The 27,966-nt window shown below is 40.5% G+C and overlaps 1 protein-coding gene across 1 annotated transcript; it reads left to right on the top strand.

The window, feature by feature from the left end:
* The first annotated feature begins 66 nt into the window (after positions 1-66).
* On the top strand, positions 67-27,937 carry LOC138847813 (vomeronasal type-2 receptor 116-like). The gene is made up of 4 exons (XM_089315547.1): positions 67-133; positions 4,952-5,115; positions 23,972-24,095; positions 27,054-27,937. The coding sequence occupies exons 1-4, from the start codon at positions 67-69 to the stop codon at positions 27,935-27,937; spliced, it is 1,239 nt and encodes a 412-aa protein (XP_089171673.1).
* Positions 27,938-27,966: the final 29 nt, after the last annotated feature.

The following is a 27,966-nucleotide window of genomic DNA, read 5'->3' as shown; positions in this document are numbered from 1 at the left end:
TACTGGATGTCACCATTTCTGATTTTTCTCTTCCTACTCCCACACCCTTTACACACTTCATTGAACATGTCGGTCAGCAGCTGCCACGTTTATCTGAAGATAGATGTCCACAGAGATGAAGATTTGGAGCTGGGTGGGTTCCTCCCACTTTACTACATGGAATTAGAATGTGAGATGATCCAATTATCTTTTACAGTCAAGCCACGGCATATAGTGTCAGCATCTCAGTAAGTTCAAGGTTGTGACTGAGTGTGAGTACATGCTTGTGCCCGTGTGTGTCCTATCCTTATTGGCAATTTTGAGAAGTATACAGAGAAGTGTCAGAAATGCAGTCCAGTGAAAGTTGAGTTCTCTTCAATTCTTTTCCCTTCCACAGCAGTCATTTCCTTTTTTCTGTTTGCCCCCCTGGTCCCTCAGAACAGAAGAGAGGTGTCAACATATTTAAACCTACCAATTTGGACACATCCCTCTGATCCAACCTTTGGGGTATTGGAATGGTTAAGACTGTTGGGACCCACAGATGAGTCCTGCTGGAGTCCATGGAGATGGTTCAAGTTGTCCTGATACACTGATAACCAGGCATAAGGTCATGGTTAGTTCCCAAGAGGCTCAAGCTGGATATCACAGTCAACAAGGGCATAGTTGAGATGTGCCTGAACTAGAAACCATGAAACCCTGAGAACCACCACTCTAAATGGACTCTGTCCCACCATCAATCAATAACTCAGTTCTACCAGAGAGGAAGCGTTGGTGTTCCTGATCATCAAAATAAAAAGGGAAATAAATCATGTTTCCTAACGAGTCAATGTTTTTTTCACTAGGATGCTGATGGTTCTTTTCCAGGAACAATACAGAAACTGCATGAATTCTGGGATTTGCACACCTCATTTGTGCATGCTTCTAGTAACTGGGTTGCTACTTTGCTGCTTAACAAGGGGGTTTAACACCTTGTTGGTCACAACAGTGGTGCAAGCTTCTCAGACATTTAAGAGATCCACATGCTCATGTGTTCAGAACAGGGTGAGGAACACAAGTTGTTTAATTGGAGTCAGTCTGTCCTTGTGAGTTTCTTTTGGAATTTAACACCTGTCCCCACAGCAGGTCACCTTGCATAAGAGGGAGCTCATGGTGGGTCTCCTCACTTTGGGGGCAGAATTGCAGCCTTGCAATTTGCCTAACCTGTGCCTTCACATAACCTATCCCTCTCACTGTTTCATTTTGGTGTCCTAATCTCTTTTAGTGACTCCATTTCTAGCCAAAACTTGAATGAGACATTTTTGTGGGAGGTCGTTCATGTGTGTGAATTTCTTGGTTAAGTGACAGTTATGACTGTGCATTGAGTGACAGATGTGGAGGTGGAATGTGATCTGAAGATGAAGGAATCCCTACCTTCAGAGTGAGAGCCTTTATTCCAGGTACCAAAGCTGGAGGTGCACTCTGCCTTCTGTCCTGCAGCTAGGGAAGTATCTCTCCACCCTCATTCTGTGCATAAGGGGCCAGCCATCATGTGCTTGTCACATCCTAGAATCTTCGATGCCTAGACCTGGGTAATCTAAAATGGGCAGCAGTTTTCAGTTCTGTCTTGATATCTCATTAAGAATATTTCAAAATTATTTAAAGATTTAACACAAAATAAAATTTTATGTAATTAATTAGAACAAAAGAATCACGGGAAAAAACTAAGTGATTTAATGCACTAAGATTGTTATTTATTAACAAGGAAGCATTTTTATGTTCAAATTATGGAGGAAACTTGAGTAGTCAGAAAAGAAGAGAATAATGCCAATGGAAGAAGAAAAAAATGAGAAAATGACACTAATTCCCATATAGAAATGATATGTGGGAGTTATTTTATTTTTTTGGACAGGCAGAGTTAGACAGTGAGAGAGAGAGAGACAGAGAGAAAGGTCTTCCTTTGGGTTCAACCCCCAAATGGCCGCTATGGCAGCCGTACTGTGCTGATCTGAAGCCAAGAGCCAGGTGCTTTCTTCCGGTCTCCCATGCAGGTTCAGGGCCCAAGCACTGGGACCATCCTCCACTGCCTTCCTGGGCCACAACAGAGAGCTAGACTGGAAGAGGAGCAACTGGGACAGAATCTGGCGCCCCAACCGGGACTAGAACCCAATGTGCCGGCACCACAGGCAGAGGATTAGCGTAGTGAGCCACGGTGCTGGCAGTGGGAGTTATTTTTAAATTCCAAGAACTAATTTAGATGGCTAAGCTACTTATAAACAGCAGAAAATATTCAGGTGCAAAATGTAAATGAAGAGAGGAGAATTCATTACCAACACTGAAAATAAAGACACTTGAGGGACTAGCTTGTATTCTATCACAATAAGACATAAGTCCTGAAGTGAATGCTCATCTTTCAAAGAAAATATATTTTAACAAAGCTGCTTTCATAAGGGTTGACATATTAGAGTGGAAAATATACAAAGGGCCCAAAAATTTCCTCAGGTGAATATGGATAAGGAGACAAATGCATCCCAAAGCTGGAAAAACTGGCAGGTCGGGTGGTTATTTAAAATATTCAAAACCTCATGGGAAACAGAAATGCCGGCAAGTTTGTGTCTGCCTCTGAGCAGAAACTGGATTGCACACTGGATGCACCAAGTCCTTTCCAGAAAAGTCCATGAGGCTATGTGTGTGCACAACTTTTTCACACCACTAGAGGGCAACATCTTGCTGTCTGGTCCATACATAGAGATGCACCCTACTATTTGTAGGACCTTCAAATATCTGTCCAGGAAACAGGGGTATTCTACTTCACCCCAGTTACAAAGCCTGAACATCCCTCACAGTGGTTTGGAAACACTTTGCTTCACAGGAGTCAAAGAGACATCCCCAGATCTTCCATGTCCCTGTTAATGTTACCTACCCTGGTTCCCTGTGCCAGGGCTGGCACATCACTAAGTGGCAGCCTGAGTCTGACTGAGGAGTTGTTCTGAATTCCATGGTCTGACCCTTCTCCCTGATGCTGCCCCTCTCTTTAGGTGGCTGTGGAAGAACTACCAATATGTGCTGGCCTTCCATTTTGCCATATAGGAGATCAATAAGGAATCTCAGCTACTCCCCAATCTGTCCTTGGGTTTCTATCTCTACAATTCCTTTGACAGTGATCAGTCTACCCTGTGGAGCATTCTGCACTGGCTGACCAGAGAGTATCATTTTATCCCTTACTACACCTGCCGGACACAGAACTATTCAGTTGCCATAATTGCAGGGACCAAGTCTACATTTTTCAATGAGAGCAAAGAACCTTTTTGGAGCTCTACAAGATCCCCCAGATGAATAGGCCATGAATTCTGGAAAGAAATGTTGGAGCCTTTCCCACTTCTGGTGCTAGTGGAATGTGGATATTGACCTCACAGTCGCACAGTGATACAGAACAGATCCCAGGGGTTTTCCCGTGTTGTGAGACTATTAACGGGGGAAGGAGAAGGAAGAAAGGGAAGGAGCAGTGGAAGCTTAGAGCCTCCACCAAATTCCTGTGTAGAGCTATGCACCCATCTTTCCACCGACTGGGAGTAGTGACAGCTGACTACTCACAGCCTTGTGCCTTACTGGAAATACCCACAGCACAGAAAACTTTCCCTGTCTCAGAGGTTAAAAATTAAACTATAATATTTGTATGGGACAAGAAGGAGAGGGAGGGACAGAGGGAGGGAAATGGGGATGGAGAGAGCATCTCTTCAAATTTGAATCAGCCCAAAAGATGGGAGCCAGGAACTCAATTCAGATCCAAATGGGTGGCAGGTGCCTAACTACTGGAGCCATCACCTGCTGCCTCCCAGGTGTGCATTAGCAGGAAGGTAGAATCAGGAACCAGAGCCCAGGACCAGACCTAGAAACCTCCCTGTGGGACATTAGCATATGACCTAGTATCCCAAATGTTGGCTCCTCATCTCAAGGATTATTATTCACAGAGGACTGCTCTTCACACTAGCAGCAATGATGTCATTACTGTCAAGTACATTAGCTGATATGAATTTTGTGCTTGAAAATTCATTTTGAAGAAAATCAGAGATGGTAAAGGATTGTCTTCTTTAAAACAACCTAAGTTATGCCCTGGTAATAAATAAGTTCCAAATTATCAAGAGATCCATGCAGTAAAGATGTATTTCTCTCTCAAATATTAAATTTCATGGAAGGTGGGATTTACTGGAGGTTGGAACTCTGCTCCAGAAATCACACAGGTCTCACTGCTAGTAAGAGTTTGTATGTGGCCGGCGCCGTGGCTCACTAGGATAATCCTCCACCTTGCAGTGCCGGCACAACAGGTTCTAGTCCCGGTTGGGACACCGGATTCTGTCCTGGTTGCCCCTCTTCCAGGCCAGCTCTCTGCTGTGGCCCGGGAGTGCAGTGGAGGATGGCCCAAGTACTTGGGCCCTGCACCCCATGGGAGACCAGGATAAGTACCTGGCTCCTGCCATTGGATCAGCGCGGTGCACCAGCTGCAGCACGCCGGCCATGACGGCCATTGGAGGGTGAACCAACAGCAAAGGAAGACCTTTCTGTCTCTCTCTCACTGTCCACTCTGCCTGTCAAAAAAAAAAAAGAGTATGTATGTACCACTGATATAATATTATGACTAGGATTACCTTTTCATCTGCAAAGATACCAATGCTCTATGGTGATGTCAAGAGTCTCATGACTGTGGACATAATGAGAGATTTCTTTCTAACCCTGGGGAAGGTGTGGATTATGGTATCAAAGACAGATATTGTTGTGTATGAGACGAACCACATGCTACACTCTTTCCATGGAGGCTTCTAATTTTCACACCACAGAAGGGAAATCCCTGGCCTCAAACACTTTCTCAAGACAGTGACCCCCTCCAGGTACCAAGAAGACTTTTACTTCAATAAACTGTGGTTTCACATTTTTGGCTGTTTACCTGTTGGGTCCTTTTGTGGAAAAATTGGAGTCTGCCCTCTCAATATTTTCTTAGAGTTTCTGCCAGGAAATGTTGATATAATGACCATATCTGACACCAGCTACCTCATCTACAATGCTGTGCATTCATTAGCACATGCCCTCCATGAAATCCTTCTAGAGAAAATGGAAAAGACATCATTACAGGCTGCCAACCAGACCCTGCTCCTTCCTAGGCAAGTAAGTCTCCTCAAAAAGCAGGGCTTTGAACACCTGATGATATACATAGGTGCTTTATTATGGTCAACATATGATGCTGTTTTCTTTACTTGATCAGTAAGATCTGTCAGAATGGGAGATGAGCTCCTTGACATGGGCTATTGGAAAGCCTGTAATTGCCATCTTGTTGGGGATAATTCTACTGTTGAAAATCTCAAATTTGTTCCCTTAAATTAGGTATTATTTTGGAAAAGATAAATCATAATGTAGCATGAAAACTATAATATATTCTAACTCAAATCATGAGAAAACATGGTAATATTTTAAAAATCACATCTATATCTGTTTTTGGAATTTTCTCAAAATCAGAATATATGGACAGAATGACTACATCTGACAGCTGCTATTTAATCTAGAATGTTGTAGAGCAATCTTCCTTGAGACAGTTTTGGTGAAAAGTGAAATGGGTTCTAAGTCATATTTTAAAATGACTCTGAGAAATGAACTTGCATTAGCATAACTGCTATTACAAAATCTGCAACTATCAGGCAGCAGGAACTGTGGGTCCATTGTTGAATATGAGACCACTCAGGATGCACCTAAGCATAAGATATTCCTCCTGAGGTACAGATAGATTTTTCATCCTAGCTTCTCTGGATCCATTCCCTGTATACAGAATATGTTTATTAGCCCTTGTTTGAATGCACCAGGCACAAATGAATTAATCCAATTTGTTGAATAAATTAAATAAACCTAATATCTAGGAAAGCTAAATATGTATATTTAGAAGTTAATAATTACACCTTTCCTCCAGCTTCATCCAATCTGGAAGAAAATCAAGTTTATCAATAGTGCTGGGGATGATGTATCTCCATGAATCAAGACACCATATGACACACTATGATATCCACAACATTGTGAATTTTCCTGTGGGTCTTGGGTTGATGGTTAAAATTGCAGAGTTTTCCTCCAAGAGTGCACATGTTTATGAGCTCTTGTTTGAATGTTCCCTGGATAAATAAATTAATTTAATTTGTTGAAAAAATTAAATAAACCTAATATCTAGGAAAAGGTAAATATGTAGATATAGAAAATAATAATTAACTTTCCTCCAGCTTCATAAATTCCTGAGGAACATCCAGGTTGTTTTAAAGATTTATTTGTTTATTTGAAAGTCAGAGTTTCACAGAGAGAGCAGAGGCAGAGAGAGAGAGAGAGAGAGAGAGAGAGAGAGAGGTCTTCCATTTGATAATTCACTCCCCAATTGGCCACAACAGCCAGAGCTATGCCAATCCAAATCAAGGATCCAGGAGCTTATTTTGGGTCTCCCGTGTGGGTGCAGGGGTCCAAAGAATTGGGCCATCTTCCACTGCTTTCTCAGGCCAAAGCAGAGAGCTGGATAGTAAGTGGAGCAGCAAGGTCTCAAACTGGCAGCCATATGGAATGCTGGTACTTCAGGCCAAGGTGTTAACCTGCTGTGCCACAGCACCAGCCCAGAAAATATAGTTTACCAATAGTTCTTCACATGATATATCCTTCCACGAATCAAGACACCATACAGTGCACAATGATATCCATAACATTGTGAATTTTCCTGTGGGTCTTGGGTTGATGGTTAAAATTGCAGAGTTTTCCTAGAAGAGTGCACATGAACAATGCTTGGTCCTCAATGAAGAAATGATATAATGGCCTACTGACTTCAAGGAGGTGTGGTTCCATTTCAATAGGGTTACACACAGATGGACCTGATATCCTTCTGAGACGAAATTGTGAACCTCTGAAATAAATATCAAACTTTAATTTCACTTCTTGACTATACATAATGTAGTCTTACTTACACATATTCTACATTGATGTCTATAGAAAATGAAAGTTTGTAGAAGTCATCATACTCTTAGATTGAGCATATTTGCTCCTGTAGCAGTTGAGTGAATAAAATAAATGCAGCTAATGGATGTTTTTCTTTTTATAGTGAAATGTACACAGCGTTGACATTACCTGTAGCTACCTGACTGTGCCATAGAACTCCAGAACATCTAACTCCCATTGAGTGAGGGAGGGAGAGAGGAAGGGAAGAGAGAGAGAGAGAGAGAGTTTTCTAAACACCAATGTCCTTTCTCCAGAGATTGATTTTTAGCTTGTTTGTCAAAGATTAGTTCATTGTGTCTATACAGATTAATTTCTGGGGTTTCCGTTCTGTTCCATTGATCTACATACATATTAATATGACAATATTAGGCTGTTTTGATTTTAGTTTCTCTGTAGTATATCTTGAAATGTGGTATTGTGGGGTCTTCAGCTTAATTTCTATTGTTGAGTATTTCTTTAGCTATTTGAGTCTCTTGTGTTTCCCTCTAAATTTTAAGATTTATTTATTTGAAAGGCAGAGTTACAGAGAGAGATGGAGAGACAGAGAGGAGGAGAAAGAATCCATCTGTTGTTTCACACCCAAGATGGCCACAATTTTGCTCAACAGGGAAATATGAAGAATTTCAAACAAGGAAACATGGAGTCTTTTGCCCCTACAGATGCAGAACAGTGCATCCATGTGCAGATCACGAGTACTCAAACCAGGCGAGAAGTCACTGCCTCCCCAGGCTGGTGATCTTCGTAGCCTTTGAGGAATACCTGGGGATGTCTCTGGCCTGCATGGCTCTGTGCTTCTCAAAACAGTAACCATTTCCACCATGCTGGTCAACACCATCTCTGATTCTGGCCTTCTGAAAACCTGGGAGAACAATGAGGTGATTGCTGGTATCAGCTTTTAACTTCATCATTCCCATCTGCTCCTTGATCCAACTGGCTCTATGTGGCATCTGGTTGCGAACCTCTCCTCCATTTATTGAGTTAGATGCACACTCTGAGCAGGGTGTCTGGCTATTTGAAAGAATTATTAAGGGATTCAAAGGGAGATATAGACTCAAATACAATAATAACAGGGGACTTCAATACCCCACTTTTAGCAATGGACAGATCAACCAGACAGAAAACCAACAAGAAAACAACAGAGATAATTGACACTATACACCAAATAGACCTAGTAGATATCTACAGAGCCTTCTAACCCACAGATACAGAGTGTGCATATTTCTGCCTGGTGCACAGAACTCTCTCTATGATAGACCATCTGCTAAGTCATAAAGGTAGCCTCAGCATATTCAAAAAAGTGAAATTATACCATGCATCTTCTCAGACCACAATGCAATGAAGCTCAAAATCAACAACTCAAGAACCTCTGTATTATATGCAAACATGGAGAATGAACAACATGATTCTGAATGACCAGTGTGCCATAGAAGAAATCAAAAAATCTCTAAAAACAAATGAAAATGACAATACAACCTATCAAAATTTATGGGATACAGCAAAAGGGGTATTACGAGGAAAGCTTTTCAGAAAACTCTAAGATGGTGGAATAGGGAGGAAGCACACTGATAGTCCCAGAAAAGATAGTTTAATAAAAGTGGAGATACTATAGTCTCAGGGAAAAAACTGAGAGAAAACTCAGTTAGGGAAAAAAACTGAGAGAAAACTCTTCCAGAACTAGTGGGACACGGTGGACCTACATGGAGGGCACAGGCGCCCAGGGCTTGGGACCCCAGCCACCTCATCTATGCACCAGCACTGGAAAGGGAGGTGAGGGGAAACCACAGTAGCCTGAGACACTGGCAGAAAAGCAGCAGGAAGTGCCTAGAGGGGAGGAGGCTTGAAGCCCCATGGGGGAAAGTTCACCAGGCTAACTAGAGGAGAGAAAATAAGTAAATAAAAGGGACAAGTACGGACACGATTCTCTCCACTTACCTTAAAAAGGCAGGGAAAAATACAGCTGGCACCATTTTGGACATACATAAAAGCTGTGCCAGCTCAGGGCTGTGCCCACCCTCAGCCAAGCAGAAAAACCTGACTCTGGTGGGGAGAAATGACAGGAGACTAAGATCCAGTGACTATGTGGAGCTTATGAACTGGGACTGTGAAAAAAAAAAAAAAAACTGAGGGTGTGTGGGAGAATTCACAGTGTGCCTGAGATGTGAGTACTCTCAGTGGGAGAAGCCAAAAACCCAGTAACCTCGGCAACCCGATGGGAGACATTGCAGGGGAATCTGATTACACAGAGGACTGCACAGATCCTTTGTGAGGTTTTTGGGACAGAGCAGATAAATATTATACCCGCTGGAGCTAGCGCTCAAGTATTGATTGTCATCAAGGAGAAGAGCTAAGCTGAGCAGAATTATTTCCCTTCTGAAAATAAAGAGAGAGAGAGACAGAGAGAGACAGAGAGAGAGACAGAGAGAGAGGTTTTACCACGCCAAACATGGGTGTGTCACATTTGGCACACCTTTAACCCTGAAGAACTGAACAGAGCTCTCTGGCCACACCTACCACAAGCCTCTAGAGATTCACCAAAAGCAGACAGTCCACTTAATCTAGAGTCATATTATAATCAGAAAAGCCACCACGGCGAGGGAAAAAAAGAAGAAACCAAAGAATATTTATACAATGCCAAAAAACAAATGCAGAAACAGAGGAAACAAGAACAAGGAAGACATTATGATGCTCCCAAATGGACATGAAACTCCAATACAAGATTATGAAGACGATGAGATAGAAGAAATGCAAGATACGAATTTCAAAAAATTTATGATAAGAACATCTAGAAGTTATCAAAAACAAATGCATGAACTACCGAAATCCATTCTGGAAGTACAGAAAAATCTCTCTCCTGAAAATGAAATCTTAAGGACGAATCAAAATGAAATGAGGAATTTAATAGAACATGAAATTGAGATATTGAAGAGACATCAAAATGAAATGAAGAATTCAATAGAACAAATGACAAACACATTGGAGAGCATTAAAAACAGAATCAGTGAGATAGAAGAGAGAATATCAGACTTAGAAGACAGAGCACAGGAAAGTATACAGCCAAACCAAAGACAAGAAGAGTAATTAGAAATCTAAAAAATATTGTTGGGAATCTACAGGATACTATTAAAAAACCCAACATTCGGATTCTAGGAGTTCCTGAAGCATGGAGAGAGAAACTATTAGAAGGCCATTTTAGTGAAATACTGTACTTACAGTATGGACTTCTGTAGTTCATACATTTGTTTTTGATAACTTCAAGATGTTCTATTATAAATTTTTTAAACTTCATATCTTGCATTTCTTCTACCTCATCGTCTTCATAATCTTGTTCATTTAGGAATGTCATGATGTTTTCCTTGTTCTTGTTTCCTTGATTTCAGAATTTGTTTTTTGGCATTGTGGAGATATCTTTGGTTTCTTCTTTTTTTCCTCACTCTTGTGGCTTTTGTGGTTATACAATGACTCGATTAAGTGTACTATCTGTTTTTGGTGAGTCTCTAGAGGCTTGTGTTGGGTGTGGCCAGAGAGCTCTGTTCAGTTCTGCAGGGTTAAGGGTGTATCAAAGGTGACACACCCAGGTTTGGCGTGGTAAATCTTCTCTCCCTTTTTTTATTCAAAAGGGAAATAATTCCACTCAGCTGAGTTCTTCTCCTTGATGGCAATCAGTGCCTAGGCGCTAGCCCCAGTGGGTATAATATTTGTCTGCTCTGTCCCAAGGACCACACACAGGATCTGTGCAGTCCTCAGTGTAAGCTCAGATTCCCCTGCAATGTCTCTCACCACATAGCCAAAGTTGCCCAAGTTTGTGGCATCTCCCAATGAGACTACTCAAGTCTCAGCCACACCATGATTTCTCCCACAAACACTCAGTTTATTTCTTTCACAGTTGCAATTAATAAGCTCCATATAGTCACTAGGTCTTAGTCTCCTGTTATTACTCCCAACCAGAGTCAAGTTTTTCTATTTGGCTGAGAGGGGCGTGGCCCTGAGCTGTCACAGCTGTTACGTATGTCCAAAATGGCACCTGCTCTATTCTCTCACATGGCTCTGTAAGGTGAGTGGAGAGAAAGAATAGTGTCTGTACCAGTCCCTTTTATTTTTTTCTCTCCTCTAGTTAGGCAGTGCACTTTCTTCCATGGGGCTTCAAGCCTCAGTCCCTCTAGGCTCTCCCTGCCACTTTTCCACCAGTGTCTCAGGCTACTGTGGTTTCGCCTCACCTCCCTTTCCAGTGCTGGTGCATAGATGAGGTGGCTGGGGTCCCAAGCCCTGGGCGCCTGTGCCCTCCATGTAGGTCCACCATGTCCCACTAATTCCAGAAGAGTTTCCTCTCAGTTTATTCCCTAACTCTTCCCTGAGACTACAGTATCTCCACTTTGATTAAACTATCTTTTCCCAAACTGTCTGTGAGCTCCTTCCCTATTCCACCATTTGGAGCCTTCCATCTGCAATGCATCATCTACTACTCAAATATACAAAATACTTAGATATAAATATGTTCAGTGTTGAAATTCTAGGCAAATATAACTTATACCGGTAAAGCCAGTATAGTAGTATTTCATGTGATATGACTTCATGATGACATTTCTTAATGGTTCGCTTTTTAATGAATATTTTCTTAAGTATCCATTTCATAATTCATTTATTTTATATTAATTTTTAAAAAAGAAATATTTTTTAAGAATAGGTAATTACGTTCTTTAATAATACTGAATGATGATAAAATACTCAAGTGATCTAAGGGCTTTGCTAGTGAGTACACTCATCCCAGATTCTTTCACACATATCACTGCCAAACATAGAACACAGTAGCTTTGGAGAATTCTGGGCTGGAAATTGATTGTATTTCCAAGGTAACTCAGGTTATCCTATGGTAAAATATGAACCCCAAAATTGTGAGAGATCAAAGCAGTAAAGATTTACATTAGTTTCAGAGTGAACATATAACAGTGGTTTCTTAAGAGAGGGGGTTGTGTCCAGCGCTGTGGCTCAATAGGCTAATCCTCTGCCTGTGGCACTGGCACACTGGGTTCTAGTCCTGATCGGGGTGCCGGATTCTGTCCTGGTTGGCCCTCTTCCAGGCCAGCTCTCTGCTGTGGCCAGGGAGTGCAGTGGAGGATGGCCCAAGTCCTTGGGCCCTGCACCTGCATGGGAGACCAGGAGAAGCACCTGGCTCCTAGCTTCAGATCAGCACGATGCACCGGCTGTGGTGGCCATTGGAGGGTGAACCAACGGCAAAGGAAGACCTTTCTCTCTGTCTCTCTCTCCTTTACTGTCCACTCTTCCTGTCAAAAAAAAGAGGGGGGGGGGGTTGTGCTCCCAGAGACATGGAGAAAAGATGAGGGAAAGACCACTGTCCTGATGATGCTATGTGCAAAGTTCATGCCTTCTCAGTTGGAATCGCAAAACTTATACAGCCTGTGGGAATCTTGCATGTTTTCTTCCATGCTCTTAGCAAGGAGTAACTCTCCTTAAAGCAAGGGGCATGTGAAATGTGATCTTATCTGTACTCAGAACAAAGGACTGCAGCATGGGGATGGCCTCATCCACAACAATGTTCCATGTTGTTGCCATGATCCACACTGTACCCCTGTGAAGAAGCATTTTTCCACAATCTGTACATTGACAAGACTCTACATCAACATGTAATAAGCGCACATTTGCAGAGGAAACTGATGCTCCTCTTGAAAACAATAACACTAGTTACTGGGGAAGCCTTTTCTTCACACATTATAGATGTATTTGTCTGGATTTTATCCCTTTATTATCTGAATACATCACTGACATGTACAATATATTTAGGACTCCTATATGCATGTACATAGCACAAACTCATTAATTAAGCTAGTTGGAAAAATTAAAGTCTAGGAAAAAGGCAAATAACCATATGTAAAAATTAACCTCAGAAATTTATTTCACCCTCTAATTTTTTTCTATTTTTATTTATAGTAATAGGACTTGAAAATATCTGTGTCCCTACTTATAGACAGTCCTTAGAAAACAAGTGAATTTTTCAAGGGATTCCAAAGATATATTCCTCATATATCCTAAATTAGAAATCATATGACCCAGAAGGCAAGAGTTAGATCAAACTGTAAATAATTTAAATATAGTCAGAAGATTTGGAAGTTTTATTTTTGGTCATACCCAGATTCTCATAATATCAAAGAAAATCACACTCTCATTAAATAGTCCAAGGGTAGAGATGTAAAATAATATAAGTAAATATACATACAATTGCATTTATAAACTGTATACATTTTTGTAAGTTTTGACCTACCAGATAACACAAGTTGTCTTTAAACAGAAATTGTGAACTCTGATAATCTGTGGATTGACTTGTATTTGTTGAATCAAAAATTAACCTTGAATTTCATTTATTCAACTTAAAAACAATTTTTAAAAAACCTACACAAAAATCACAGTAACCTATCCATCTATGTTTTTCTTATGTTATTGAAGAACTACGATTAGCTTCCATAAAGATGCATCCAACCATTGCCACTCTTGCAACTACATTTATTGATCGAGTTAAATCAATCACCAATTTGTTGTAAGGGTGCATGGACAAATGTTTTTCATCATTTGAGCTCATGTCACAGTGGCTACCATACTACAAACACAAAAACTCAGCTTCTACCAAAAAGAAACCTTGATGATAGGGAGATTGAGGGAAAATAAGGACTGCTGAGTACACTTGCATCCCCCACATCTCATTGAGTTCTCTCTCTCTTTCCAGTTATGACTGTCCTACAGCTTCAGCACTTCCAAGGAAAATCCAATTTACAAATAGTGTTTGGGATGATATATCCTTCCATGATCAAGACACCTTGTGGCAAACCATGATATCCAGAGTGTGTGGATTTTCCTCTGGGTCTTGGGTAGTTGGCTAAAACTGGAGTTTCTCTGCAAGAGTGCATATGACCAAAGCTTGTTCATCAGTGCAGAGATGATAGAATGGCCTACTGCATTTAAGGAGGTGTCGTTCCGTAAGAAGAACCAGAAACAGAGGGAGGTGAGAAGAGATGAAGTATGAACCTTTACTGTATTTTGATGCACTATGAACACAATTAGTTTACACAAGATGATGTATAATGGTAAGTTCAGGGATGACCTACTGCCCTTCTCTGGGTGTGTTGACTTATTAGCAATTCATGAAGCCCGTTTCTCTGTTAAAGTACTATGCGCTGAGAGATATTAGGCAGAGCCATGAAGAGACTTTTGGGGTGCACATATGGTCATCAGTGGCAAATGTGACCTTTCACCTTCTTGATGAATGGTCATGTGGAATGATGAAACTGAGTGTGTTTTTTTAATTCCAATGTTAATTCTTTCTACAGTTGCCAAATGCCTCAAAACAGTTGAGTGGCCTAACAACTCTTGGCCCCTGTGCACACAGGTTTGCAGAGCTCTGTCCCAGCAATGCCCTAGGGAGCAATGAGAGTCCAAAGCATGTTTTCCAAAGCTGTTTTTCCCCATAATGGAGAGTGGCAGGTGCATAGCCTCAGGGCAGGGTGATGCCATGAGTTCCTGCATGGGACAGAAATGAAGCAATAAAATATATAAAAGCCAGAGCTCTTCTTATCAAAGGGACAGTATGGCAAGGCCTCAGCCCTGAGACTCTTTTGATATTTCTTCCTTGTGATTCTGGTTGTGTCCCTGTGTGACTCAGTAGTTAGCACATATTGTCTACAGCTTGAGGGCATACAGAAATACTTGCATCAGTTGTGCCCTACATAAAAATCTGGTCTCCCTACAGGGGTTGAGGCAACAGACATAATCAAAACAATTTTCTCTTAATATGAGCAAAGACTTCAGCCTTTAACTTTATGTTTGGTTCACTTGACATGTTGTTTTCTGTGATTTTTCTCAACATACTCCTGAATTCCTCATACAGTTCACAGGACATACCTCCCAGGAACTGTTATAATTCCATGAGACCAAGTGTCTACAGAGATGGAGTCCTGGTACTGGGTGGGTTTTTCCCCCTTTACTTTCTGAAACCAGAATCAAACATGATCCGGTTATCTTTTTTATCCAGGCCAATGGATAAAATGGAGACAAACAGGTAAGTCCAACATTGATTTATGTGTCAACTGTGGTTCAGACTGTGAGAGAGTGTTTCCTTCTATCTGTGAGTGGTTGATTGCACTTAAGAATTTTGAAAAAAAAAATCATATACAGAAGCGGCAGGAATGCAAATCAATGAATCAATGAAAGCTGAGTTCCTTCCCTTCTTTTGCTTTTTGCAACCTTCCCTTTCCATTTTCTGCTTGCTCTCCACTACTGCAGAGAGTGAGAAACAGACATTTTGTATTCACTCTATTGATCTCACCTCCTGATCAGCCTCCAAGAGTCTTGAAATTAATGTGCAGGGACTTAACTTAAGACCCGGCAGCCTTCTATATGGGGAAAGAAGAAGTAAACTCATCAGCTTGCAGCTGACAGCAAGTGCTATGAGTGAATAAAAATCACCTTATAGGGGAATTAGTTGCAATTAAGCAAAATGATAAAAGTAAGAAACACTTCAAAATGTTTCAAAATGTAATGTTCTTATTTTTCATTCAGATAAGTTAAACTAAGTATGGAACAGTTTTCAGTAGCATATTTTTTGATGGTTCTACTTAGTGTATTATAAGTAAACACTGTTTCTATATAAAAAGCTTTTGAAATCAACCATTTACTGAATGGAACAAAATTTGACTATTTTTAGGTAAAAAAGCAAAGTTTCAAATTCTGTAAGAATAATACAAAATTGTGTGAAACTTGAGAAAAATGCACTTGCCCTAAAATCAAACACTGCCATTTGCAAAATATGCAGACATAGTGCATGAATGTAAATCATCTTGAAATGACAATCTAACAACTTCAACATTCAAACACATGAATCAATGCACCTAAACAGCAGATAATCGCATAAATTTATTTAATCCCACATAATCTATTGACAAATATGTATTTTATTGACACTCAAATTACATTTGAAATATAGAAGTAAGGAAAAATTTCAAAGAAGAGTCAAAAAGCTATCCACTGTGTGAAAACAAAACATCTACACGCTTGTTCAGGTAAAATTTGAGAGCCATTACTAATACCAACAAATTATAATTCTGCATAAGTCATGCAGAAAATGTTAAAGAATAAAAAAATGAAATGATAAAATAGAATTCAGTGATGTGGAAAACAGTGTATAAAACTAAGGTGAACATTGTAAATATTCTGAAATTTCACATTCTGAAAAAAATGTTCTTTTTCAAGGCAAATATATTTGAACAAAATTGCTTCTGTGAATGATGATACAGGGAAACTACAGAAAGGGCTCATGAAAATGGCTTTGGTGAATAGATTAGAGATGTTCCCAAATGATAAAATGACTGATAAGCCAGATGGTATTCAACTATTTCAGAAGGTACTGAAAATAGAGATGTTTGCCTCTTGGGTTCCACCCCTAAGTAGAAGTGAAATCCCATGTTGGGACACATCAAGGCTTTTTTTCAAGGGATTGAGTAGGTGAATGTGATCATTACAAAATTTGCTTCAGAGGAGTCCAAAGGGGAATCCCACAATTTCCTAGAGCCCTTGGAACCTCACTCACATCTCCTCCAGTTGCCAGAGCTGAGACACCACTCAGTAACAGTCTGAGTCTGACCATTGCTGCTTCACGGCATGGCTGTGGTGTTGCTCTGAATTCCTTGGTCTCACCCATCTCCCTGATGTTGCTCCTCTCTTTAGGTGGCTGTGGAAGAACTACCAATACGTGCTGGCCTTCCGCTTTGCTATCCAGGAGATCAATAAGGACCCCCAGCTCCTCCCCAACCTGACCCTGGGTTTCCAACTCTACAATTCTGTTACCAGTGGCCAGTTCACCCTGAGGAGCACTCTGCACTGGCTGACTGGAAAGCACCATCTCATCCCTAACTACACCTGCCAGACACAAGGCAAGACGGTTGCCATAATTGCTGGAACCACATCAGCATTTTTGGCTGAAATTGGGACAATGTTGGAGCTGTACAAAACCCCACAGGTAAATGGGTTGTGAAATCTGGTGAGAAATGCTTCCATCTCCCACCAGACCTGTGACATCTAAGGCAAGGTCCTGTGGAAGCCAAGTGACATAATCCAGTATTAGTTGAAACAGACTTTGGGGAATTCCTTGGATTGTGAGAAAGGGAAGGAGCAGTGGAAGGTGAGAGCCTCAGCCCAGATCCACATCTAGGGGCAATGTATCCATCCCCACCTGCTGGGAATGTTGATTGTTGACTTTCAGAGAAAATACATACAGCAAAGAGATATCCTAGGATGACTGCATGTTAGATATGCATATATAAAGACCTAGGACAGTACTGTCCATTTGGAACCCACTTAGGACAATGGCAGTTCCAAAGATCATCAAAGAGTGTTTGGGGCTGAGCTAGATTTAGATATTTCACTCTCTCCCTATGCTCAGTCCTTCCTTCCTGACATTCAGCAGATTCCTTCACAGGGCCTCCAGTTCACTTTCCATGTTCTACTCAGACATTTCAATCTTAGTGTGAGTTTCATGGATGGAGAAACAAAGACGTAGGTAGACAGTGTACACCCCTTCACTAGTTTAATCACCAAATACTGACTATGGTGCTGGTGCTGATTGTCCTTCGAAAACCGAGGGGCCTGGGACTCAATTCAAATCTCCCAAGTAGGTGTCAGGAACCCAGTTACATAAGCCAATTAATCTTCTCCCAAGGGTCTGCATTCACATTCCCAGGACTTTTAAAGGAGACCCACTTCAAACAAGTAGCAATCTACACACATCACCAGCAAGCGCAGACAGGAACGGTATAGAAAAATTCTTTGTGAAAAGCAATTTTAACAAAACTGTGAGATCATAGGTGAGTGTATTCTTCAAGGCAATTTAGGTTATGCAAGCAAAATTAATGAAATTCAAACTATCAAGAAATCAACACAGTAAAAATTGTCTCAGAGGTAACATATAACACCAGTTTCAGGGGGAAATTTTCCACATACGACATGGGGTGAGAAGTGCGAAGGACCAATGTCCTGGTCCAAAATCCATGCACTCTTCTTCCCTCAAATGAATATGAAGATTTACAGGTATCTTACACATTTTTGCATGCTGTGAATGAGGATATCCATTCTCATCCTGAAAGCAATAAGCATTGAAGCATGGATTTCTCTGAACTCAGATGATAGAATGTGGTCTTCTCTACCCACAAACCTCAGATCATCATGATTTTCTTTCCATTCAGATCACATACGGTCCTTTTGATCCCATGCTAAGTGAGAGAGACAAGTTTCCATCACTCTATCAGATGGCCACTAGTGACAGCTCTCTGGCCTATGGAATGCTCTCCTTGCTACTACATTTTGGCTGGATTTGGGTGGCGATCTTTGTATCTAATGACATGAAAGGAGAGCAGTTCCTCCAGGATATTGAAGCTGAGATGGTAAAGAAAGGTGTCTGCTTGGCCTATTCAGTAAAGCTCCCTGACACTAAGTCAAGGTATGAAGAAACTGAAATCTCTTTCCTAGAGGGGATCCGAATTGCATCAGCAAATGTGCATATTCTATATGGTGATGTGAGGGGCCTCTATACCGTGGAATTTCTAAGCAAATACTATTTAACCCTGGGGAAGGTGTGGATCATGGCTACAAAGTGGGAGATAGTTGTGAAGGAGACAGACCACATGCTGCACTCTTTTCATGGAGGCTTCTCATTTTCACACCACAAGGAAGAAATCCCTGGCCTCAACCATTTTGTCAAGACAGTGGACCCCTCCCACTACCCAGAAGATTTCTTCCTCAGTCAACTATGGCTTCATGCTTTTCACTGCTTACCTCCTGGGTCACTTTGTGGAACAATTGGAGTCTGCCCACCAAATGCTTCCTCTGAGTTTTTCCCAGGACGCATTGACATGCTGACCATATCTGACTCCAGCTATTTCATCTACAATGCTGTGTATGCAGTGGCCCATGCCCTCCATAAGATGCTTTCAGAGCAAATAGAAAAAGGATCTACAGGAGTTGCAGCTCAACCTAGTATTCTTCCATGGCAGGTACACATCTCTCAAAACAGGATATGCATTGCACTTCTGATGGCATTCTCGGGTATTTTTATTGTAGTACCACATGACCGTGTTTTCATGCTGAGATTGGCATGATCAGGCAGGATGATTAGTGGGCTCTTTCACACCACACCAGGCATAGATACACCTTTAATTGTTATCTGTGTGTGGAGGAATTTTTATCTGCTATCGAACACTTAAAAAACATTTCCTGCTATGGAACTTGTTGAAAATATTTAAAAACAGTATACATACTTAGAAATGCACTTAAGTCTACAGATAAATAGTTTTGGTCATCTGATCACACTGATAACCAACACCCAAATATACAACATAGTATTTCTAGTACCCAAATGAGCTCTGTATCCCCCCACTCAATTTCTTTTTTCACATGTGAAAGAGGAGCATATTGTCATTAACAAGATATGACCCAGTGAAGCAATATTAAAATTACATAGCCAATGATCTGACACCACAGAATTTTATACTCTATATATTAGCTAGCACAAATAAGAGAAACATGATATTTTTGTAGTTCAGGCTTATATAATTTACTGTAATGACCTCCAGTTTTAAATGTCAAGATTTCATTCTTAATCATGTCTGAGTAATATTCAAATATATATCACAATTCCTTCACCCAGTCATCAGTTGATGGACATCTAGATGGTTGCACTTCTAAGGTATTGCACATTAAGCTGCTATAGAATTCTGAGTGCAGGCGACTCTTTCATGTGTTGATGTCATTTCCTTTGAATACATTCTCAGGTGTGAGACTACTGGGCCATGTGGTAGAACTAGTATTGGTTTTCTGAAAAATTCCTCTCCTGTCTTCCATTATGGTTGTACCAGCTTACAATCATTCCCATAAATTGTATTGGGGTATTTTTTTCCAGACCCTCAGCAGAATTTATTTTTCAAATTTTGGATAATATTCATTCAAATTTGGGGCAATTGAAATCTCACTTTAGTTTTTATTGGCACTTCCCTGATGGTTACTGGTCCTGAGCATCTTTTCATGTTTCTCTTGACCATTTGTATTTCATCCTTTGAAAAATACCTGTTCATATCTTTAGTTCACTTCTTAACTAGATTGTTGGGTATGTTGCTGTTAAGTTTTTTGAACTCCTTATACAATCTGGAGATTAATACTTTATTGGATCCATGTTTTGCAAATATTTTCCCCCATTCTGTAAGTAGTGTCTTCACTTGGATGAGTGTGTCTTTTGCTGAGCAGAAGTTACTTAGCTTAATGTATATTGTTGCCTTTATTGCCTTTATTTCTTGGATTTTATCCAAGAAATTGTTGCCTAGGTAAATATCTTGCCGTGTTTCCCCAATGTTTTCCTCTTGTAATTTGATGGTTTTGGTTTAAAGCTTAAATCCTTGATAAATTTTAAATTGATATTTGTATAGGGTGTAAGCTAGCAGTCTGATTTCATATCTCTAGATGTGGAAATCCAAATTTCCCAACACCACTTGTTGAAGAACTGTCTTTTTCTTGGGAATCAATTTAGCTCCATGTAATATTTTCAATTCAGACTCAATAATGACAGATCATAGAAGAATAATGTTATTTAATGTAGAATGAAATGCTATAAAATACCTTAATAAAGGTCATTACAAAGACTTGGAAGAAGGAAATGATTAAAACTACTCTTTTGTTTGGAAGGATTGCAAAGCTAGGAAATATGGACTATCGTGTATCCCACAGCAGCTAAAAATCTATTTGGTTATAAAATATTCCCTATAATCTCAAAAGGTAGCTGTATTCTCAACAAAAAATAGTCAAAGTGCAAAGAGAGAAAGAAAAGCCATGGAACAATAAACTCTACTGAGGTAAAAAATGTTATACAAATAAACTACACATACACATCATACACATTTTTGTAAGTTAAGAACTACCAGCGGCAACCAGAGATGTAAAGCAGATTTGGGGAAATGTTTATTTAGAAAAATTATGCTTGGATTTCTAATTCATTGAATTTGATTCAACTGATATTATTTTCAGTTTTCTTAAACTTTTAAAAAATTATTTCAAAATCAGAATTACTATGAGAAAGAGAGAGACAGAGAAAAGAGGAGACAGATCTAGCATCTCCTGATTCACTCCACAATGGCTGCATGTACCAGGATTAGGCCAGGTCAAGCCAGGATGCAGGAGCATCAATTGCTCTCCTACATGAGTGCAGGGGCCCAAGCACTTGGAACCTCAAGTGCTGCTTTCCCAGACACATTAGCAGAAAGCTGAATCAGGAGTAGAGCAGTTGGGGTTTCCATCGGCACTCATAGGGGTGCTGGGAATTGTGGAAAGTGGCTTGACCTGCTGCACCACAAGATCAGCCCAAATGTTGTTAAATTAAAACAAAATTTACTGATATAAAAGAACAGATTTCATGTTATTTCATTGATAAAATTTTAAGAAGATAACCATCCTTTCTTCCTTTCCCTTCTCAGTCCCCCCTTCTTCCATTCCTTTTTTCCTTTTAATTTTTGCAACAACATAATTTCAATTTACTTTAAATCACAGAGTTAATGCCTCACTAATCATAATGTTCCTCAAATGAAAAGTAGAAAGATAACTGCTCCAAGGAATTTACACAAGGGCAATAAACACAAATCAAAGCCTGAGATGTCAGTTTCATTTTATTATATTTTGTTTTTTTTCTTCTATTCTATATTATGTAGTACCCATCACCAAAACATTTATATATTCTATTTAAGGAACTGGTATATTTCACTATGCGTAATGTGAATGTGAATCTATTTTTTTTTTTTTTTGCTAAAGAGAGAATTTCACTTTTTGGTGGGGAGGCAGGGTCAAAATTTTAAAAGTGCACACAAGTGCACTCACAATAATCAATATATTTTGCATATAAAGTCATGCTATAAAAAAAAGTCATGCTATTCTCATGTGGAAGAACTAAGATGAGCTTTCCTAAACCAATAACCAATGTTTCATGGTCAGCAATCCTGTGGGACTCATCCTGTGATTTCTCTGTTTAGAATCAGATACTCCCCATCACTTTAATAGGGGGAAGCAGAATTCTCCACACTTGAACCCATGATTTTTTAATGTATTTCACAGGTAGAGTTATAGACAGTGAGAGAGACAGAGAGAAAGCTCTTCCTTCCATTGGTTCACTCCCCAAAATGCCACTAAACTGGCACTGCACAGATCCAAAGCCAGGAGCCAGGTGATTCTTCCTGGTCTCCCATGAGGATGCAGAAGCCCAAGCACTCGGGCCTCCTCCACTGCCTTCCCGGGCCACAGCAGAGAGCTGGACTGGAAGAGGAGCAACTAGCACTAGAACCTGGTGCCCATATTGGATGCTGACACCACAGGCGGAGGATTAATCAAGTGGGCCATGGCACCAGCCCCAAACCCATGATATTTTGATCAGTCAGAAAAAACAGCCTCTGCCCAAGAGAAACCCTGAGGATAGACAGGAGGGAAAAGAAGGATTTCTAAGTTGTGTGCACCTCCCACCTCTAATCTGAATGTTCTCCCTCTTTCCAATTGTGCCTCCCCTCCAGCTTCATCCACTCCTGAGGAAAATCCAATTTACCAACAGTGCTGGGGAGGATGTTTCCTTCCATGATACAAGACACCATATGGCACACTACGATATCCACAACATTGTGAATTTTCCTGCTGGATTTTGTTTTCTGATTAAAATCGGGGAGTTTTCCCCTGAGTGTGCACGTGGTGAAGACTTGGTCCTCAATGAAGAGATGATAGAATGGCCAGTTGCATTCAAGGAGGTGTGGATCCATGGGAATATTGGATACATACAGAGGGTTTGATGAAAGTATGGGAGGATATTATGTGTGAGACTTTACATAAGCATTCAATTCTCAATTCACATATTGGCTTCAAAAGATATGGTGTTCCTTACACATATATGAGCCAGTGTGTATTAGAAGTGCACGTTTGGATTAGATATTATTGTTTTTCTCTGGGCATGTTAATGCATTCCTAGGTTGAGTGACTAGAAAGAATGTTAAGAAATAGAGATAGAGATCAATACTTAGACATAAAATTACTAAATGTATGTCACTACAAATTCTAAAATTTTATTTCAACTTTGTATTTATATAATGTGAAAAACTTCATGTATTACATGTATATTTATAAAGATAGTGATATTTTCATCATTTGGTGAGTCATTATTATGTTTTGATGCAGTATGAACACAAGTAAATTATGAATTGAGCATTTGTAGAAAAATTTCCAATTTTCCTTTGTCATTGTGGTTGCTAATCAGTTCAGTTTTTTTTTCTGAATACCACCTCACAGCTGTGATCCAAAAGTTTATCATCATTGTGCTGTTGAAATACCCCAGACAGTTTTGCGGGTAATTTTCATAACTATTGTGTGTTATATAACAAATGCATTGGCAGTATCAGGAATTGATGCCCTCCCTGGGTATAGAAGTCCAGAAGTAGATAGATGCACAATCAATGGGTTATTACATTTGTTCTCCTTTTCTTTGCAGACTTGTCTTTTTCTTAGTAGTTACTATCAAAAGTGTATCTAGTCATCAGGCTTTTTGGATATTTTTCTGGCATGTAAAATCTTCTACTCAATCAAAGAAAGAGGCATGCAAAATAGTCTCAGACATACACATTCTAGAAGAATTACCACATAAAAAGCTAAACTGAAAAGATTTCAGAGGAAGCAATTCAATAAAGAAACAAATGCCCAGAAGCATAGATCCAATGATGAGCAAAATTAAACCCATCAGGTGGCCTCATAATATTTGGTAGGCAGTTGATAAACCTGGAATGAGCATCTTAGAAACTCCAATTGGATGTCTAAATAAAATCAATAAGATACAGCCTGAGGAAGACATAGTGATGACCTTGGGGTGAAAAGGCAATTAGAGACATCCTATCACAGTGCCTAATGTCATGCAAAGCAATGACCATCACTTCTCTTTCCCCATCAGACTCCTCAGTCTTTGTGTAGCCAAAGGTGTGGTCCAGGATTCAGGAAAATGCCACAGGAAGGAAAACATGTCTGCTGCTATACTTGCGTTGTTTGTCCAGAGAGAGACATTTCCAATCATACAGGTAGAATACATATAACTTACCTTGAGAACTCTACCATCTTAACTATTTCTTGATAAAAAAGGAAACCAAGAATATTTGCGATGAAATAAGAGTCTTCACTCATTATTTCCATACCCTTGCTCTATGCTCAGTATTGCCATCTCATTATGTGTAAGCTGTTTTCTGGATGTGCTAATTGTCTCAAGCTCAACTGTGACACTGATTCGATCTGGTATCCTTTTTTTCGATCCAGCACTGAATGAGATTCTCTCAATCTGAGATCTAAACAAGAAATATAATATTTGTATTTGTATTTGTTAAGGCTCTGTATGGTTATCTAGAAGTCTTGAATTCAAAACTTTTTCATAGACAACTGAAAAACAGGGAGCTAATCCACATGAATTGTGATGGGAATATTGTATTACTTTCTGTGCTACATCTTTGACATGGTGCATGCTGTTCAGTACACAGAATGAATGACACCACTTGTCCTTTATGGATATGCAAGAAGATGAGAAAAATAAGCTGAAATATAGACACAAATATCAAATTATATATCAAAGCCAAATGTTTGAGAAATGTAAAAATGTACTAAGACTCATTGGTAAATAGTTCCACTGTTCAATGTATAATAAATATGTTTATAATAATTTGAATTCTTCCAAAATGATGTTTCAATTCACATCATCTTAGCTCTAGAAATATTTTGATTTCAGTATCTTCAAACATTCTATGCAGAATTTCCAGTACGAAGAAAACAGAAAAATGACTTCAAGTTTCAGTGAAAATATTCAACATTCAGTAATTTAGTGAAAGAAAGAAAACTAAAGTATCATGCACTGACCCATTGTACAATATACACTTGCCTATATATTCCTGGTGTATCTCCAAGATAGTTGCCAGATGTACCTACAGATTCTATGAAAAGGAAAGGGAACACATTGAAAAGAATTGGAGGAGAAAATTCCTCTAAATTTTTGCAAATGTTTATATTCTATTTTTTTACAAAATTATTTATTTGTTTGAAAGTCAGAGTTGAAGAGAGGGGGAGAGCATAACAGAGAGGGAGAGAGGATACAGTGAGGATCTTCCATCAGGTAGATTCACTCCCCAGATAGCTCCAATGGCCTAGACTGGGCCAGGCCAAAGTCAGAAACCAGGAGCTTCTTCCAGGTCTTGCAGAGGCCCAAGCATTTGGGCCTTCCTCTGCTGGTTTCCTAGGCACATTGGCATGGAGATCATTTAGAAGTGCAGCAGTCAAGACATGAGCAGGCACCTGTTCAGATGCCATCATTGCAGGCAGTGGCTTTAACCACTACATCACAACTCCACTCCCTGAAGCTTGTACTCTTGCATGAGTACCAAGGATAAAAACAGGGTAGGACTCTTACTGCAAGTGTAGCCCAACTAATACCATTTTCTTTCTTTCTTTCTTTCTTTCTTTCTTTCTTTCTTTCTTTCTTTCTTTCTTTCTTTCTTTCTTTCTTTCTTTCTTTTTTTTCAGGCAAAGTGGACAGTGAGAGAGAGACAGAGAGAAAGGTCTTCCTTTTGCCATTGGTTCACCCTCCAATGGCCACCGCAGCTGGCACGCTGTGGCCGGCACACCGCGCTGATCCAAAGGTAGGAGCCAGGTGCTTCTCCTGGTCTCCCATGCAGATGCAGGGCCCAAGCACCTGGGCCATCCTCCACTGCACTCCCGGGCCATAGCAGAGAGCTGGCCTGGAAGAGGGGCAACCAGGACAGAATCTGGCGCCCCAACTGGGACTAGAACCCGGTGTGCCAGTGCCGTTAGGTGGAGGGTTAGCCTAGTGAGCCACGGCGCCGGCCCACCATTTTCTTTCTTTTTAAAAAAGATTTATTTTATTTGAAAATCAGAGAATCAGTGAATGAGAGAGAGAGAGAGAGAGAGAGAGAGAGAATCTAATTGTTCACTCCTCAGATGGAACAATGGCCTGGGATGGGCCAGCAGGTACTGGGAGCCAGGAGCTTCCTTTTGGGTCTCCCACATGGGTGTTGGGGTCACAAGTGCTTGTGGAATTTTCTGCTGCTCTTTCTAGGTGATTAGCAGGGAGCTGGATTGGAAATTCATCAACTTAAACACAAAACAATGTCCATAAGGGATCTGGCATTGCAGTTGGTGGCTTTACCTACCGTGCCACAACACTGACCCTATTTTGGTTTGTACAATTGAAATTTGATTGAAAGAGATACATATTTTCCAACTGACCTGTTCTTAATGACTTTTTTAATGCTGTAGCCATAGAAGTGCATTATTTCAAGTGAGACAATGTGGTGTCCAATATGCTGTTCACATGAGCTATAATGGTGAACAAGCCATACTTTTAAGTTAACAAGAATGCCTAGTTGTCTTTGAGTAACATGATGAAAATACCACTTATTTCCATAGAACCACAGAATGACAATCAGCTACAGTTCCCATCTATTCAACCTCAGTATCACAACATTTATATGGAAACATGGACAAGATGAATCCATGTAGGAAATTAGGAATGGAGGTCCCAGGAATGAAAGACCGTTTATATAGGTCATTTCCATTTGAGGATAAAGAAGAAAATCCTTAAACCTGATGATCCCAGATAAATATTCTAACCCATGTGAACAAAAGATTTCTCCAGAAACTACACTGAGGACTGTAGAGAGGAGGGCTGGGAAGAATCCAAGCCCATATGAAATATAGAAAACTCCTCATTGTTTAGAAATTAAACACTGAAAAAAATCTCTGACAGATAGGATGAGAACACAGAGCCCCATGTGCTAATGAGCTAGTTTGAATGTGTTTCCTCCACCTGCAGATGAGCATTCTGCCTTGATTAGGTGCGCAGAAATACTTTAGTGTTTCTTGGTATACATCACCCCAGGCTGAACTCACCATGAAATTGCGAAGGTGAGCTTTTTCCCTAACAGGAAAAAAGGAGCAAATTGTTAAATGGAAACACAGAGTCTTCCTTTTTCCCACAGATGCAGAGCAGTGCATCCCATGTGCAGATCACGAGTACCCAAACATGGAGAGAAACCGCTGCCTCCCCAAGCTGGTGACCTTCTTAGCCTTTGAGGAATTCCTGAGGATGGCCCTGGCCTGCATGGCTCTGTGTTTCTCTGTCCTAACAGCTGCAGTCCTCTGGGTTTTTGTGAAGCACCGAGACACTCCCATCGTCAAGGCCAATAACAGGACCCTCAGCTACATCCTGCTCATCGCCCTCCTCCTGTGCTTCCTCTGCTCCTTACTCTTCCTTGGCCGTCCCAACACAGCCACCTGCCTCCTCCAGCAAATAGCATTTTGCCTTGTGTTCACAGTGGCTGTTTCCACCGTGCTGGCCAAGACCATCACTGTGATTCTGGCCTTCAAAGCTCTGAAACCTGGAAGAACAATAAGGTGGTTATTGGTATCAGGCACTTCTAACTTCATCATTCCCATCTGCTCCATGATCCAACTGGTTCTCTGTGGCATCTGGTTGGGAACCTCTCCTCCCTTTATTGAGGTAGATAAACATTCTGAGCACGACTACATCATCCTGGTGTGCAATAAGGGCTCGGTCACTGCCTTCTACTGTGTCCTGGGCTACCTGGGTCCCTTGGCCCTGGCGAGCTTCACTGTGGCTTTCCTAGCCAGGAACCTGCCTGACACATTCAATGAAGCCAAGTTTCTGACGTTCAGCATGCTGGTGTTCTGCAGTGTCTGGGTGACCTTCCTGCCTGTCTGCCACAGCACCAAGGGGAAGGTCATGGTGGCCGTGGAAGTCTTCTCCATCTTGGCCTCCAGTGCAGGGCTCCTGGGCTGCATCTTTGCCCCCAAGTGCTATGTTATTCTCATAAAACCTGATAAAAATTCTTTGAAAGCTTAAGGAATCAATGCAGTTGTAGGAGACCCTAA

Source organism: Oryctolagus cuniculus, chromosome 16 (genome assembly GCF_051225735.1).
Source record: "Oryctolagus cuniculus isolate XC-2025 breed Fujian yellow rabbit chromosome 16, ASM5122573v1, whole genome shotgun sequence".
Taxonomy (NCBI): Eukaryota; Metazoa; Chordata; class Mammalia; order Lagomorpha; family Leporidae; genus Oryctolagus; species Oryctolagus cuniculus.
The sequence above is the reverse complement of the archived record's forward strand: the minus strand, read 5'-3'. Positions and strand labels throughout refer to the sequence as shown.